The 17,715-nt window shown below is 52.8% G+C and overlaps 1 protein-coding gene across 1 annotated transcript; it reads left to right on the plus strand.

Moving 5' to 3' along the window:
- Positions 1-2,299: 2,299 nt before the first annotated feature.
- LOC133339374 (zinc finger protein 879-like) lies at positions 2,300-8,384 on the plus strand. The gene is made up of 4 exons (XM_061547516.1): positions 2,300-2,354; positions 6,474-6,844; positions 7,097-7,213; positions 8,307-8,384. Exons 2-4 carry the CDS (start codon positions 6,494-6,496, stop codon positions 8,382-8,384), a joined length of 546 nt encoding a protein of 181 aa, XP_061403500.1. The 5' UTR covers positions 2,300-2,354; positions 6,474-6,493.
- Positions 8,385-17,715: the final 9,331 nt, after the last annotated feature.

Here is a 17,715-nt window from a genome sequence, read left to right on the forward strand (position 1 = left end):
CATATAGGGCAGTCTGTGCACAACGCCACCCTCCCTCAGCAATTTCGCTTGGGAGATCATCTCTGCCCGGTGCCTTCCCTGGTCTCAGGACTCCGGATCGCCCTCAGTACTTCCTCAACAGCTGGCACACTCAACCAGCCACTTACAGGGGGTGACCTCTTCCAATATTTGAGCACCGCAGCCTCAGCAGGGTTATCACCACTTGTGCCATGATGTTTTCCTGGCTGAGAGAATTTCCCTCCCCCAGGACCTCACAGAAATGCTCAGCAAATCTGCAAACCTGTTCCTGGGGGTCGGAGATTGGATCACCGTTTTTTCCTCTAATGATGGTAATAGGTGTGGCGCTGCGGGTTACTTTTTTGATGGAGTTAAATAGTGATTGTGATCGCGGGCCACTGAGGCAGACTCCATCTCCTCAGCAACCAGCGACCACCACCCATCCTTACAGCGCCTTACGGCTCTCCGAACTTCCGAGCGAAGGCTGCGGTAAACCTCCTCATTCTCTGACGTGGGATGCTGTAGGTGATGAGAGTGGGCCTGTCGCTTTTCTCAATTAACCTGAACACCTCCTCTGTCAGCCAGGGTTTCTGGGGAGGTCTGGACCGCGTACCCAAAGCAGCCATTGCAGCTGCATGAGTCACAGTCTTAAACCTTGCCCATTTACCCTCGACATCAGGTGGAGTGGGGGACGATGCCAACCCCAGCTGCAAGCGATGAAGAAATTCTCGCTTGCAACTTTCATCAGCTAACTGAGACCAGGCCACTTTTGGTTGGAATGGGATCCTGGGTGTACACCCACCACCGGAGTGGAAGAATGGCAGGCGCATCTTACAGATGACTAGTCGATGGTCAGAGGGCAGATCAGCTCCACGGTAGGTCCTGGTGTCAAGGACATGGGCTCGCATCCGCTGGTCCGTCACTATGTAGTCCAGCAGATGTTCTTGCTTGACCCGGCATGTATCCATGATGTTGTGTGGATGCGCCGATGCCGGAAGAGCGTGTTGGTAATTACAAGCCCATGGGCTGCACAAAAATCTAGCAGCCTCCTACCGTTATTATTGAGCTGATCTGGCCCATGCCTTCCAATCACTCCAGACCAGGTGCCAGCATCATGACCAACTCGGGCATTGAAGTCACCCAACAAGATGACTCTATCCCGAGTGGCCACTTTAGCCAGCACCTGTGACAGGAGGTCATAGCAAGCGTCCGACTCATCGGCTTTGCCTGCATCCCTCCACGGATGTTCATCTTCGGTGGGGGCATAAGTAACCACGACCACCACTCCTCGCCTCTGGTTGATGGGAAGGCGAGCCCAAAGTATCCTGGGGCTTACAGCTTCCCACACCTCACCGCCACGCTCACACGCCCCCTTCATTCTTTTGTTCAGAAGAAGAGCCACTCCCTGTTGTTTGGCAGTCTCCTGCCCCGAGTAGAGGACTGTCCCACCCCTCATGATGGCAAGAGCCAGAGCCGGTCCACCGGACCTCCTTAATGCCACAGAGATCCAGGCGGTACCGGTCCAGCTCCCGACAGAGGAGTGGCAGCCTCTCCTCCGCAGTGAGCGTTCGAACATACCACGTGGCCATCCGCAATGGTTTTGGTTGTTTCTGGAGGAGCCCCGAGGGTGAAAATTCAATCTCCTGGCTCCGCCAATGGGGTTTGGCCAGGAGACGTCATAAAGCCTGAACCCCCCGGGGCCTCCGGCACAAGCTTATTGTTACAGGTTTATGTTTAATTCGTAGTTTAGTGGTGGTTAATGAAGGTGGAGGGGTTACCAGCCCCTCGCACCCGTCCAGAGCAACCCGTTAGCCACTGTGGTGGTCACAGACGCCATGAGGGAGAGGCCAATGGGCATTGGCCCATCCCCCCACAGCACTGCCCACGACAGTGTTGCCCTGTCCGGCCCCGCGAGGAGGTAGGAGGTTGTTTTTGCCGGACTACATACCACACATACACAACAACAACCGCCATTCGCCACTAAGTGGCGGTGACGTCACCACGACGCTTGTTCCCCCTCCACCCCCCCACCCCCAAACCTCACCAGAGGGAATCGATTCGAATAATCGTTATCTGCGGCAAACCTCCTTTGTTGTTGCTGCTATCGTCACGAGCATCGATTCCATAACTTTGTGTATTTAATCTCAAAGGAATCGATTTCCCGCTATTCTCTGCAGACTCCGATGGCGGAGAAATCGGTTCGCGAATCGATGCAAACGATTCCGACCTCCTAGTTATAATTTGGAATCTATTCTTGGCTTGGTTCTTGGCTTTCTGTGAGTATTTTAAAAACCTCCGTCTCGAATAATTTAGCGATCGTCTTTTTGTAACTCAAACAAACAAGTAACTCATCCGAGGTGGGGAGGATTTGTTTCACAGCCTCGCGTCTTCGCCCAACTGATTGTGGCTCCCTGAATCGCAGAGATCGAGAGGCTTTTAGGCCCAAGCCTCGGTCTTGCCTAGATTTCTCCCCCGGGAAGCCGAGGCGAACCGAGGCGAATCGCGGAGACCGAGCAGCGTATAGGCCCAAGCCTCGGTCTTGCCTAGATTTCTCCCCCGGGAGGCCGAGGCGGGTCCCACCGTGAATCGTAGAGACCGAGGGGCTCGTAGGCCCAAACCTCGGTCTTGCCTAGATTTCGCCCCCGGGGGGGGGGGGCGAGGCGGGCGTGGGCCCACCCCAAGCCCCCCCTTGCCCGGTAGAAATCGCGATGTATTTCGTAGTCAGGATAAGCGGTTGCTTTTAGAATAAGTAGCGCGTATAGGTACGGGCGGTTTGAATACATAGTGCGGATGAGCGGGCGCGATTGGAATACGCAGTCCGCATTGGTGTCCGCTCATTGCAGATGAGCAATAGTTTAGATTTCGATATTAGGAAGCTATTGGGAGCTATGGTGAACTTTTAAATCATCGTAATTTATATTGAAAAACTCGTTCATTGAGAAATGCTTGTTTGTTCGTTGTCCTCCCGCGCCTCCGATTAGCACTGTTGGCTGTAAATGGTTGAGTGGGTGAGTGAGTCGGTGAGGTGAGTGTGTGGGTGAGGTGGTGGGTGAGGTGAGTGTGTGGGTAAGTGAGTGCGTGGGTGGGTGGGTGAGGTGAGTGGGTCAGTGAGTGTTGTGGGTGAGGTGAGTGGGTCATGAGTGTGTGGGTGGGTGAGGTGAGTGTGGTGAGTGGTGTGGGTGAGTGAGTGGGTGGGTGAGTGTGTGGGTGTGTGAGTGTGGGGTGGGTGGTGAGGTGAGTGGGTCAGTGAGTGTGTGTGTGGGTGAATGAATGGGTGAGTGGGTGGGTGGGTGAGTCCGTGAGTGGGTGTCAGTGAGTGGGTGAGTGTGTGGGTGGGTGAGGAAGTGAGTGGGTGAGTGTGTGGGTGAGGTGAGTGTGTGGGCGAGGTAGTGAGTGGGTGAGTGTGTGGGTCAGTGAGTGGGTGGGTGTGTGGGTGAGTGTGTGGGTGAGTGGGTGGGTAAGTGAGTGAGTGTTTGGTGAGTGTGGGGTAAGTGAGTGAGTGTTTGGGTGAGTGAGTGGGTGAGGTGGTGTGTGGGCGAGGTAGTGAGTGGGTGAGTGTGTGGTGAGTGAGTGTGTGGTGAGTGAGTGTGTGGGTGGGTGAGTGAGTGGGTGGGTGAGGTGAGTGAGTGAGTGGGGGGTGGTGGGTGGGTGAGGTGTGAGTGGGTGGGTGAGTGAGTGAGTGAGTGGTGAGTCGGTGATGAGTGTTGGGTGAGAGAGTGAGTGGGTGAGTGGGTGGGTAAGTGAGTGAGTGTTTGGGTGAGTGGGTGGGTAAGTGAGTGAGTGTTTGGGTGAGTGAGTGGGTGAGGTGAGTGTGGGCGAGGTAGTGAGTGGGTGAGTGTGTGGGTGGGTGTGTGGATGGGTTTGTGGGTGGGTGGGTGAGTGTGTGGGTGGGTGGGTGAGTCGGTCAGTGAGTGGTGAGTGTGTGGGTGAGTGTGTGGGTGGGTGTGGGTGGGTGGTGTGGGTGGTGGGTGGGTGGGTGGGTGGGGGTGAGTGGGTGGGTGGGTGTGAGTGGGTGGGTGGGTGAGTGGGTGGGTGGGTGAGTGGGGTGGTGGGTGGTGTGTGGTGGTTGGGTGTTTGGGTGGTTGGGTGTTTGGGTGGTTGGGTGTGGGTGGTTGGGTGTGTGGTGGGTGTGTGGTGGGTGGGTGAGTGGGTGGGTCGGTGAGTGTGGGTGAGTGGGTGGGTCGGTGAGTGTGTGGGTGAGTCAGTGAGTGGGTGGGTGAGTAGGTGGGTGAGTGGGTGGATGGGTGAGTGGTACTGGCTGGAGAAGCGATAGACCGATGAGTAAGTGTGGGTGAGTGTGGTTGGGTGATTGGATGGGTGAGTGTGTGTGGGGTGTGTGAGGTGAGTGTGTGGATTAGGTAAATGTGTGGGTGAGAGTGTGTGGGTAAGTGAGTGGGTGAGGTGAGTGTGGGTGAGTGGTTGGTGGATGAGTGGTTGAGGTGGGTGAGTAAGGTGAGTGCGTAAATGGGTGAGGTAAATGTGTGGGTGAGGTGAGATGAATGGGTGAGGTGTGTGTGTGAGTTAGTGGTTGAGGTGAGCGGGTAGGTGAGTGGGTGAATGAGTAAATGGTTGTTGAGTGTGTGGGTGAGGTGAGTGGGTGAGGTGAGTGGGTGAGGTGAGTGTGTGAGTAGGTGGGTGAGTGGTTGGATGAATGGGTGAGTGAGTGGATGAATGGGTGACTGAGTTAGTGACTGATAGAGAGGGCTAAACGAGCATGGCATGGGCTGGAGAAGAGAAAAACTGATGTGTGACGGGGTGAGTGTGTGAGTGGGTGGGTGAATGGGTGAGTACGTGGGTGAGTGAGTGACTGGGTGAGAAGAGATGGACTGATGTGTGAGTCTTGTGTGTCGGGCAAAAACAACCCCCTACTTCCTGGGTTGATGGTATCGCTGTGGTGAGCAATGCCATGGGGAGAACAGCCAATTTGAAAATGGGCTCTACACCTTCTTGGCACTTGTGGCCATCAAAGTTGGCCAATGGCGGCTCTGGACGGGTGCGAGGGGACTGGTAACCCCTCCACCTTCAATGCAAGTACCACAAAAACGGGGATAAAATATCGAGCAAAGCTTGTGCCGGAGGCCCCCGGGGGACGGGCGTCCATGACGTATTCTTGCCAAACCCCATTTGGCGGAGCCAGGAGACTGAATTCTTACCCTCGGTTTTCCTCCAGAAACGGCAAAAAGCCACTGGGTGGCCACGTGGAATGTCCGAACGCTCGCTGCAGAGGAGAGGCTGCCACTCCTCTGTCGGGAGCTGGACCGGTACCGCCTGGATTTCTGGTATTCAGGAGGTCCGGTGGACCGGCTCTGGCTCCTGCCACCATGAGGGGGTGGACAGTCCTCTACTCGGTGCAGGAGACTGCCAACAACAGGGTGTGGCTCTTCTTCGGTATTCAGGAGGTCCGGTGGACCGGCTCTGGCTCCTGCCACTATGAGGGGGTGGACAGACCTCTACATGGTGCAGGAGACTGCCAAACAATATGGTGTGGCTCTTCTTTGGTATTCAGGAGGTCCGGTGTACTGGCTCTGGCTCCTGCCACCATGAGGGGTGGACAGTCCTCTACTCGGTGCAGGAGACTGCCAAACAATATGGTGTGGTTCTTCGGTATTCAGGAGGTCCGGTGGACTGGCTCTGGCTCCTGCCACCATGAGGGGTGGACAGTCCTACTCGGTGCAGGAGACTGCCAAACAACAGGGTGTGGCTCTTCTTCGGTATTCAGGAGGTCCGGTGGACCGGCTCTGGCTCCTGCCACCATGAGGGGGTGGACAGACCTCTACATGGTGCAGGAGACTGCCAAACAATATGGTGTGGCTCTTCTTTGGTATTCAGGGTCCGGTGTACTGGCTCTGGCTCCTGCCACCATGAGGGTGGACAGTCCTCTACTCGGTGCTGGAGACTGCCAAACAAAACGATGTGGCTCTTCTTTGGTATTCAGGAGGTCCGGTGGACCGGCTCTGGCTCCTGCCACCATGAGGGTGGACAGTCCTCTACTCGGTGCAGGAGACTGCCAAACAAAACGATATGGCTCTTCTTCGGTATTCAGGAGTTCCGGTGGACCGGCTCTGCATTCCAGTCACGATGACTGAAGAAGAGCTACGCAGAAATAAAAACTATAACCCGTAAAAACAAAGTTTTTCACTATAAATCCTTTATATGCGTGGCGGCTAGTGTCCTCTCGTCCTCTGGCTTGAGATGGCTGCCACCTATGGGTCAGATGATTGTCTGCCAGTATTAAGCAATTGGTAATTAAATATTTAATTAGTTTTCCCTAAATTGTGTAAAATTTTGGAAAAAAAATTTCACGAACATTAATTGTCTCGCACAACGAGTCTGTGTGCAAAATGTCAGCTCGATTGGATCACGGGAAGTGGGTTAAAAACGACCGAAAGATTTGCACGGTCGTAAGCAAGCGAACTTAATATAAAGGATTTAAAAAATAGCTTTCGCCACCGTTTTTCCATTCTGCTTTTATCCAGGTAGCGCAAAACCCACGGGCATGGAGCGGAGGCCTGCCGAGCGTCCCCCGGGCAACCGCCACGAGTGCGACCACTGCCCCTACGTGACGGACCGCGCGGGCCACATGGAGAAGCACCGCAGGACCCACACGGGCGAGAGGCCGTTCGCTTGCCCCGTGTGCGACCGGCGCTTCACGCAGCCGTCGGCCCTCCGCAGCCACGAGAGGACTCACACCGGCGAGAGGCCGTTCGCTTGCGACCTCTGCCCCAAGTCGTTCGCCGTCTCCTCCACCCTGCGGATCCACGCCAGGACCCACACGGCGCGAGGCCGTTCCGTTGCGACGTGTGTGGCAAGGCGTTCCCCGTGGTCCGCCCTGCGCATCCACGCGCGGGTACACACCGGCGAACGGCCGTTTCACTGCGGTGGTGCGGGCGGTCGTTCGCCCGGGCCTCTAACGCCCGCAACCACGCGAGGACGCACGCGGGAGACCGGCCGTTTCGCTGCGAGCGCTGCGACCGGGCGTTCGCCGCGCTTCGTCGCACTTCGCGAACCACCTGAGGACGCACACGGGCGAGAGGCCGTTCGCTTGCCCCCGCTGCGGCCGCGCCTTCTCGCAGGCCTCCCACCTGAGCGTGCACGCTAGGACGCACACGGAGAGAAGCCCTTCGCGTGCGAGCGCTGCGGCAAGGCGTTCGCCCGCTCGTCGGCGCGCAACGCCCACCGGAAGACTCACGCGAGGGAGGGCGAGGAGACGGCGGCGGTGGCGGCGGCGGTGGCGGTGGTGGTGTGGGGGGAGGAGGAGACTGAGGAGACGGAGGAGACTGAGGAGGAGGAGGAGATGGAGGAGGAGACGGAAGCAACGAGCTGGCCACCTCGCGTGAAACGGGAAGCGGGGGAAGACGGAGGCTTTGAAACGTGGCCCGGAGTGGAAGTGAAACGGGAAGAAGAGGGGTTCGGCTCTGGAATCCGACTGCCAGGTGAAAAGCGTCATCGTCAAGCAAGAGTGAATTCGGACTCTGAGGGAGAGTGAGGGGATGCCACCACTGGCAGTTGCGAGAAATTCAAGAGGGGCTGCCGAAGGGAGTAGCAGTGTACAAGCTGTGGCCCAGGAATTGGAGGTGACACGGGAAGGTGATGAAGATTCCATTGCAGGACACAAGATCTCCTGGTCGATGGAGGCATCGTCAAGCAGGAGCAGGAGAATTAAGACTCTGGAGGCAGAGTGAGACGGTGAACCCACCGCGCAGTTACAGGAAAGTCAAGGTGGCTGCGGGTGAAGAAAGTAGTCCCAGTTTACAAACCGTGGGCCCAGGAGTTGGAGGTGACACCGGAAGATGATGAAGATTCCATTGCAGGACACAAGCCTCCAGGCTCGATGAAGGCATCGTCAAGCCCGTGGAGAAGAAGAATTCGGACTCTGGAGGCAGAGAGAGACGGTGAACCCGCCGTGCAGTTACAGGAAAGTCAAGGTGGGACTTGCGGTGGTAGAAAGTAGTCCCAGTTTTACAAAAACCGTGGCCCAGATATAATAATAGGTTTTACCCTTTCAACTGGTACAAAAACTGACACCTTTTTACAAGGCATCATGTTTGCAATAACCACAACACAAGCAGTCAAAATGCAAACAAAAAGAAACAACTCTGATGATGATAACGATATGCACTGTCCTTGAAGTTGATTGGTCTACACCCGAGACAGCTTTTCTTAGAGCCTAGTCTCCATTGGTGTTGGACCAGATGACGCCACAAGAGGCGTACAACTCAAGACAGCGCACTATCAGAGTATTGAGAGGTCGGGGTAAGCATTTACACTATGAGACATCTCCTTTACCCATATGTTGGAGGTGACCTCAGATGTTGGAGGTGAAACGGGATAATGGAGGAGGAAGATTCGGCTGCCAGGTCGTCATCGGCGTCGTTATCGTGAAGTAAGAGTGAGATGATGCCACGATGCAGTTGCAGGAAAGCGAGAGAGTGATGCGGTGCAAGAAAGTAGTCCCAGCTTTACAAACCGAGGCCCCAGGAATTGAAGGTGACACGGGAAGATGATGGAGATTCCATTGCAGGACCCAAGATCTCCAGGTCGATGGAGGCATCGTCAAGCAGGAGCAGGAGAATTCGACTTTGGAGGCAGAGAGAGAGACGGTGAACCCCACCGTGCAGTTACAGGAAAGTCAAGGGGGACTGCGGTGGAGAAAGTCGTGCCAGCTTTACAAACCGTGGCCCAGGAAATTGGAGGTGACACGGGAAGATACGGAGATTCCATTGCGGGACCCAAGATGTCCAGGTCGATGGAGGCATCGTCAAGCAGGAGAATTCGGACTCTGGAGGGAGAGTGAGGTGATCGCCACCATCGTTACAACAAGTCAAGGGCGCTGCGGTGGAAGAAAGTAGTCCCCAGCACTATACACACGGCCAGGTGTGGAGGTGAAAATGGGCAAGAGGGGGAGGAGGAAGATTTGGCTCCGGAATCCGACTGCCAGGTGAACAGCAGGAGGAGGAGAAGTTGGTCTCTGGATGGGAGAAGTTCGGACTCTTCAGGGAGAGTGGGACGGTGACCCCACACCGTCAGAGGTCACAAACGGGTTTTGATTCCTTACCCGTACCCCGGCCGCACCAGGGTCGCAAACGGGACCCGTACCTGGCCGTAACCTAGCCGTACCCGGCCGGGTACGGGTAGGGTGGTACGGGTATTGGGTACCTGATTGCGACCTCTGGGATGAAGCCATGTTGCAGGCGCGGGTGGGTTGATTCTAGGAACTTGAATTGTGAGAAGAGACAAGACGTTGGGAAATGAGTGACAAACGGTTACTCACCAGTGACTCACAGCCTACCCGTACCCGGCCGCACCAGGGTCACAAACGGGTACTCGTACCCGGCCGGCTACGGGTAGCCAGGTATCGGGTAGGGTACGGGTATTGGGTACCCGGTTGCGACCTCTGACCACCGTGCAGTTACAGGAAAGGCGGGAGAGTGCTGCGGCGGGAATAAAGTAGTCCCAGCTTTACGTGGCCGGTCCGCCTCTTCCTACCGTTGTGAATCCTTGCGGTAAAAATAAATTTCGGGGACGACTATGAGTAGACGGACCTCCTCATCGTGTTGCTCTGTCTCCTCTGGAGAAGTATGGTGGGGGAAAACTCCGCAACATACGAGCCACCATGGGGTGGATCAGGGATGCATCATCACCCTCCACGTCACAACACTTGCTGCGTATCTGCAATAGCGGATCAGAGATGCGTCGTCATCACGCTCCACGTCACAACACTTGCTGCGTATCTGCAATAGCGGATCAACCACGTCATCATCACCCTCCATGTCACAACACCACTGCCGATCTGCAACAGCATATCAGAAACACATCATCATCACCCTCCATGTCACAACACCGCTCCGTATCTGCAATAGCGGAATCAACCACATCATCATCACCCTCCCACGTCACAACACCGCTGCGTATCTGCAATAGTGGATCAACCACATCATCATCACCCTCCACGTCACAACACCACTGCATATCTGCAATAGCATATCAGAAACACATCATCATCACCCTCCCATTTAACAACACCGCTCCGTATCTGCGATAACGGATCAGAGACACATCATCATCACCCTCCCATGTCACAACACCGCTTCGTATCTGCAATAGTGGATCAACCACATCATCACCCACGTCACAACACTACTACGTATCTGCAATAGTGGATCAACCAGATCATCATCACCCTCCCATGTCACAACACCACTGCGTATCTGCAATAGTGGATCAACCACATCATCATCACCCTCCCATGTCACAACACCACTGCGTATCTGCAATAGTGGATCAACCACATCATCATCACCCTCCCATGTCACAACACCACTGCGTATCTGCAATAGCATATCAGAAAACACATCATCATCACCCTCCCACGTCACAACACTGCTGCCGATCTGCAATAGCGTATCAGAAACACATCATCATCACCCTCCCATTTAACAACACCGCTCCGTATCTGCAATAGCAGATCAGTCACATCATCATCACCCTCTCATGTCATACCACTGCTGCCTATCTGCTATATAGCCAGATCCAACACAACCGGTGTGCTGTACTCGTAACGAATTGGCGCATTCTGTTTACATGACACTAAACCTTCTTGGTTCTTATGGTAAAGTCACGTAGAATGGAAATAATAAAATTATAAAAATATAACAATAAAATAATTCTCACGACGTTTCAGCCACAACGCAAGCAGCCGTCCTCAGGTGGAGAACAGGACTGTCGAGAAGACAGAGTTGTGGCCGAAACGTGAGAATTATTTTATGTTTTATTTTATTATTTCATTTTACGTGACTTTACCGAAAGAACCAAGAAGATGAATCCCTGCAGTCACGAAAGCTTTAAATCGAAATTTAAACCTTACTTGTCGCTTAGATTGTAAGGGGGGGTCTGGGGACCGCCACTAACTTCAACGTGCTACACCAAGACCGAATGGCATTTTTCTCCAAATAACCAGCCGGATAATGGCTAAGTTCTCAATTATTTTTTTCCATAGAGGTTTTTGTTGGGTTAGATCGCACAAGTATAAAGGTTGTGACGTTAAAAACCCGCCACCATCCGACAAAGCCAATCGGTAAGGTTTAGTGTAACGTAAATGGAACGATGCCAATTTGTTACTAGTACAGCACGACACTGGGTGTGTGTTGGAGAGCAAACGACAGGAGGTACAAGAACATTGTGCATTGATAAAGTTTGTTACAGGACATACGGGGGATCTTTGTCTTTGTGTGCTTGTGTACCTGTCTGTACCTGTGAGTGTACCTGTGTTTGCACCTGTCTGTACCTGTGAGTGTACCTGTGTGTGTACCTTTTTGTATACCTGTGTGTATGTACCTATGTATTTACCTGTGTGTACTTCCATAATATAGGTGTTGTTTGGGTTAGATCACATAAAGATAAAATGTGTCGTTAAACCCTTCACCACCCGACACGGCCAATTAATCATGTTTCTCACGTAAACAGAACGTTCCAATTCGTTACTAGTGTAGTGACTGACTCAGAGACACTAAGTGTAGGATGCACTCTGTTTATTAACACGGCCTAACAGTTAACACTCAGTAACTACGATTCCCAGTCAGGACAGATGGTAGACTGCCTGACTGGCGATGCCGAACTGTGTACACTTACCTGTAAGGGCTGACATAGTCCAGTAGGGGCAGTCACAATATCCCGAGCCCCGGAGCAGGAGGGAGCCGTGGGGTGTCCTAGGATCCCATCGGGACTCCGCCCCTTGGTGGGGAGGTGTATATAAGCCGGTCCTCTACAGGCTCGTGGCCAGTTGAAGACAGAAGCAAGAAGACTGGTCAGCTAGGACCCTGGGACCCTGTGTGGCTCAGTGGTGAGACCCTGGGAACCCCCGGCCCGATGTCCTTGTGTAGAGGTGGTACGTACCGGGTGTAGCAAGCCATTACGTTGCGGTGTCTACATCACAGTCCGTGCATGGGGTGTCTACATCAACGTCCGCATACAGCCCCCGCCCCTCGGGGGGCAGTTGGGTATATAAGGCAGTGCGCGAGAGAGCTCGAGGCAGTCGTTGGAGCAGAAGAGCCAGTGAAGAACGAAGAGGGAGCAGCTAGGTAGGACCCTGGGACCCCTAGCCCCGCCGCCCTTATCAGGGCCGGGACTCTGTGTGGCTCAGTGGTGAGACCCTGGGAACCCCCGGTTCCCGACGTCCTTATCAGGGCCGGGTTCGAGCAAGCCAGTGGTTGGGACCCGTACCCTGGCTAGGTCGGGTCAGATAGCCTCCCCTAGGAAATACATAGCTGGAGGACCTGAGAGCGTAGCCGGTGTCAGGCACGCTAACCATAGGCTGTGTTCCTAGGCTGTATAGCTGACGGTTACTGTTGTGTGTTATAAATAAATACGTGTTGCCTCCGTCAACCGTCTCCTGCACTACTTACGCCGTTACACTTGTAAGGGCCGGGTCTGAGCGGCCCAGTGGTCGGAACCCGGCTCCCTGGCTAGGTCTGGTTAGAGGGGCCTCCCCTAGGCACCCATAGCCGGAAGACCTAGAGTAGCAGTCCCGTATCGGCTGAGTTAGCCCGGAGGCAGTACCTCCCTAGGCAAGGGTAATGGACGGGCCGTTGCCCTGAGTGTGCCGGGTTGTACTGCCGGACATTGTGTTGAATCAATAGTGTTGCCTCCAAGACTTGCGTCCGACGTCTCCGGAATCCACAACACTACACAAGTGTAGTGGCTGACTCAGAGACACTAAGAGTAAGAGGCACTGTAGTAGTAGGTTTTTACCCTTTCAAACTGGTACAAAACTGACACCTTTATACAAGGCATCATGTTTGCAATAACCACAACACAAGCAGTCAAAATGCAAACAAAAAGAAACAACTCTGATAATGGTAATGATATGCACTGTCCTTGAAGTTGATTGGTCCACACCCGAGACAGCTTTCCTTAGAGCCTAGTCTCCATTGGTGTTGGACCAGATGACGCCAAAAGGCCTACAACTCAAAAACAGCGCACTATCAGAGTATTGAGAGCTCGGGGTAAGCATTTACACTGAGACCTCCTTTAACAGTGGCAAAATATAGTAGTAGGTTTTTACCCTTTAAACTGGTACAAAACTGACACCTTTATACAAGTCATCATGTTTGCAATAACCGCAACACAAGCAGTCAAAATGCAAACAGAAACAACTCTGATAATGGTAATGATATGAGTAGGAGGCATTGTTTATTAACACGGCCTCACTGTTAACACTCGGTAACTACGGTTCCCAGTCAGGGCAGCTGGTAGACTGCCTGACTGGTGACGCCGAGATGGTGAAGACGGAGACGGCGGCGAAGTCTCCAGCAGCACGACAGGATCTCACTCCACACGACAGCCCCGAGCTCCCCTCCCAGGGCCTCTCTTATACTGCCAGTGTGGCCTGGCTCCGCCCCCCTCCCCGGCCACGCCCCCTTCTGGAACCTTTCCCCTACATCCCTCTCTGGTCTATCACGTGATCTGCTGCAGAGGTCGCAACCGGGTACCCGATACCCGTATTCTACCCGATGCCCGGCTACCCGTACCCGGCCGGGTACGGGTACCCGTTTGCGACCCTGGTGCGGCCAGGTACGGGTACGGGTAGACTGTGAGTCACTGGTGAGTAACCGTTTGTCACTCATTTCCCAACGTCTTGTCTCTTCTCACAATTCAAGTTCCTAGAATCAACCCACCCGTGCCTGCAACATGGCTTCATCCCAGCGGTCGCAATCAGGTACCCGATACCCGTACCCTATCCGTACCCGGCCGGGTAGGGTACGGGTACGGCCGGGTACGGGTTACTCGTTTGCGACCCTGGTGCGGCCGGGTACGGGTACGGGTAAGGAATCAAAACCCGTTTGCAACCTCTGGTCTGCTGTCAGGGCTGCTGTACGCTGCAGATCCCCTTCCCTGCCAGCAGCCGGCGCTATGCTGCTACGTGACTGATTCTATGTCACTACACGAGTAACGAATTGGCCACGTTTTGTTTACGTCACACTAAACTTTACTAATTAGCTGTGTCGGGTAGTAGCAGGTTTAACAACGCAACATTTACACTTACTCGATCTAACCCAACGAAAACCTACATCATGAATGAAACTGGTCGCGAAAGCCTACTGCGTGTTAAATTATAATTTTTCTAATCGAGCTTAAATGTAAATTTTTCCTGTGCACGACATTGTGGAGAGTGGTTAGGGTTTGCGTGTTGTGTATACGGTTTGGTCAGCAATATGGTGTGGTTTGGGTATTTTTTTAACCCATTTGTTTTAACTGCTGCAGTGCTGGAAAATTGGCATAGAAGTTCACCTCTTGGGGCAAAGGCGATGGTAGTAGTAGTAGCGAGTAGCAGCCGCAGCGTCTATGAAGGCCTGCACTGTGGCACGCACAGACAAAGATAAAGATCCCCTGTATAGCCTTAACAGGCTGTAGAGGCAAATGCTGTTAGCGAGTAGCACCTATGAAGACCGGCACTTTGGCACACGAGGGGTTGGGTGGCCAACATCACGCTCGGTCGCCTTTGTCTCCCTAGTGGCGATGTTTACACACTGAACCAGGTACTCATTTGAGGCTGAGTCGACCTAGTGAAGGCCCAGGACCGGTTCAGATTATCGTCACTCATGGTGGTTCATATAATCGTCACGTCGCACAGCATAGCGCTAACCACTACACCACCGCTCCCCACACAGACACGCAGAGACACAGACACTCACACAGACACACAAACACTAAGTGGCGGTGACGTCACCACGACGCTTGTGCCAGGTCATGTGCACCTTGAGGCCACGTGAAGTGTCGAACGCCCGCTGGCAGGAGGTCACGGGGCAGACCCAGCAGGTGCCACGGGTCGACTGACTGAGATGAGTGAGATGACTGGCTGATGCACCACCTGTGCCCCCTACTGTGCCAACTTGCTGTGCTTTAGCCCTCCGGCGCTCCGCTCGTTGTTGTGAGCGTCGCTCCTCCGTCCTCCGTTGTTGGAGGGCGACTGCCTCCAACTGCCCAAAGCAGCGTCCTTCACGAACCTCCTCCACTGAGGCCGAGGGTAGTGAGACACTGGTACTGAGACACTGGGTAGTGAGACACTGCTAGTGAGACACTGGGTAGTGAGACACTGCTAGTGAGACACTGGGTAGTGAGACACTGAGTAGTGAGACACTGAGTAGTGAGATACTGAGTAGTGAGACACTGAGTAGTGAGATTCTGGGTAGTGAGACACTGCTAGTGCGACACTGAGTAGTGAGACACTGGGTAGTAAGACACTGAGTAGTGAGACACTGAGTAGTGAGATTCTGGGTAGTGAGACACTGCTAGTGCGACACTGAGTAGTGAGACACTGAGTAGTGAGACACTGGGTAGTGAGACATTGGGTAGTGAGACACATATGATTACATTCTTACTTGTAGTTTGCCTCTCAGCAGTATCACGGTGGCTGGGAGATGTTAACAAACTCGCCTGGTATACAGGAGGTCGTGGGTTCGATGCTGACCCTGCCCGCTGCTGTACATTTGGAGCTTGCCTCTCTCCGCTCGTGGTCACTGCGTGGATTTCCTTTTCCTGGTCCTCCTCCGGTTTTTCCTTCCTCCACGTTTGAAGTCAACGTCTCTACGCGTTCAGAGCATTTGGCTGCCGCTATAAATATCCACACACTGTGATGATGGTGGTGGTGGTGGTATCGGCCACTTGGTTGAGCTCTCATCCGGGATAAGAAGGCACAGCTAATCGAGTCTCTCACCTTTCTGAAGAGATGCCGCGACTCTAAGGTAATACCAATCGCATTTACACTAACCTATGCAAATTTATTTGTCAAGGCGCCCTTCCTCCCCTAACCCAGCTTAAATATACGCTGCCAAGATTGGTGGTGTTCATTCAGACGCTGTCTTTCCGACAGACCTGTTCTTCACCTGAGGACGGCTGCTTGCTTGTGGCCGAAACGTTGTGAGAATTGTATTTTATTGTGTTTTATTTTTATTATTTTATTATTTCCCTTCTACGTGACTTTACCGAAAGAACCAAGAAGATGAATCCCTGCAGTCACGAAAGCTTTAAATCGAAAATTGAGCTGTCATGGTTTGTGATAGCCACGTAGTTCAGTGGAACCTTGGCTGGTAAAACAAAATAGGTGAGTTTAGTCTACGGCTCTCTATGTATCTCGTTGGTCCTCTGGATCTACGGGTCTCTGAGAATGGGTCTCTGTGGGTCTCTATGAGAATGGGTCTCTGTGGGTCGCTATGAGTATGGGACTCTGTGGGTCTCTATGAGTATGAGTCTCTGTGGGTCTCTATGTGTATGGGTCTCTGTGGGTCTCTAAGTATGGGTCTCTATGAGTATGGGTCTCTGTGGGTCTCTATGTGTATGGGTCTATATGGGTCTCTATGTGTATGGGTCTCTGTGGGTCTCTAAGTATGGGTCTCTATGAGTATGGGTCTCTGTGGGTCTCTATGTGTATGGGTCTCTGTGGGTCTCTATGTGTATGGGTCTCTGTGGGTCTCTAAGTATGGGTCTCTATGAGTATGGGTCTCTGTGGGTCTCTATGTGTATGGGTCTCTGTGAGTCTCTAAGTATGGGTCTCTGTGGGTCTCTGAGTATGGGTCTCTGTGGGTCTCTATGAGTATGGGTCTATGTGGGTCTCTATGAATATGGGTCTCTGTGGGTCTCTATGAGTATGGGTCTCTGTGGGTCTCTGTGGGTCTCTATGAATATGGTTCTCTGTGGGTCTCTATGAGTAGGGGTCGCTTCTGGTCAGTTAACACTTCTGAACATAGACTACACAGCAACTCAGTCGTGGTGCCTTACCAACCGGTAAAATAGAAAATTGTATAGTTGGTTAAGAGTTTAAAAAACCGAAAATAAAGTTATCCAGTTCATATTCGTTTGGTCTTTCGGTAAAGCCACGTAGATAGAAAACATAACAAAAATCAAAATCACGACGTTTCGATCGCAACACAAGAAATCGTCTTTAAGTGAAAAAGTAAAGACCCATAGAATATTAATTCCTGCAGTCACGAAAACTTTAAGTCAAGATTTACCCAGTTCAAGTTTCAAGTTCATGTATTTGGTATAGCCCTGTGAGCCATTCGGCTCTTGAATCGGGTGCAACCGCAACAAACAAAAAACAAAAACTTGAACAAGAAAACATCTTAAAGTGACTATGTGACTGAGTGCAACCAGAAAATCCAAGAAAAGACAGCAAAATATTGCAGAAAAAGCACCGTACACCAACGCTGTGTGCAAAAATCCCAGTGGGATGCAAGTCAAACAACAATAACAACAACCATAACACAACTTAGATTAAGGCCAATAATCTTACTCCGTACTACAACAAACAAACATGGCCAAACCAGTAAACTTTTCGAAATCACCAAAATAAAGCAATGAAACAGTGATCATAGGAACTGACGGAATTTTCACAATAAACGACATAAACAACATGTACCACCAAAACCCTGCAGCCATAGCTGGCTGCATGAGTCACTCCACAACAGCAGGAGCATCAATCGGAGTATTAGGCAAACACACACATGTAGTTACACACACAAATCGACTGACACACACACATAGAGTTCCACACACATATCGACTCACACATACATACATAGACTGAATAACAACAACCGCCATTCGCCAGTAAGTGGCGGTGACGTCAACCACGACGCTTGTGCCAGGCTATGTGCACCTTGAGGCCACGTAAAGTGTCGAACGCCCGCTGGCAGGAGGTCACGGGGCACACCCAGATGGCAC

Source organism: Lethenteron reissneri, unplaced genomic scaffold (genome assembly GCF_015708825.2).
Source record: "Lethenteron reissneri isolate LAM-NWPU_2019-01 unplaced genomic scaffold, ASM1570882v1 scaffold_1848, whole genome shotgun sequence".
Lineage (NCBI taxonomy): Eukaryota > Metazoa > Chordata > Hyperoartia > Petromyzontiformes > Petromyzontidae > Lethenteron > Lethenteron reissneri.

Bases quoted from the DNA above. Each gene is read 5' to 3' on its own strand.
- LOC133339374 (XM_061547516.1), top strand. From the start codon at position 6,494: ATGGAGCGGAGGCCTGCCGAGCGTCCCCCGGGCAACCGCCACGAGTGC. The intron at 6,845-7,096 runs GTACACACCGGC...CGTGCACGCTAG, and splicing joins CCCTGCGCATCCACGCGCGG to GACGCACACGGAGAGAAGCC. The intron at 7,214-8,306 runs GTGGCGGCGGCG...AGGTGACCTCAG, and splicing joins AGGGCGAGGAGACGGCGGCG to ATGTTGGAGGTGAAACGGGA.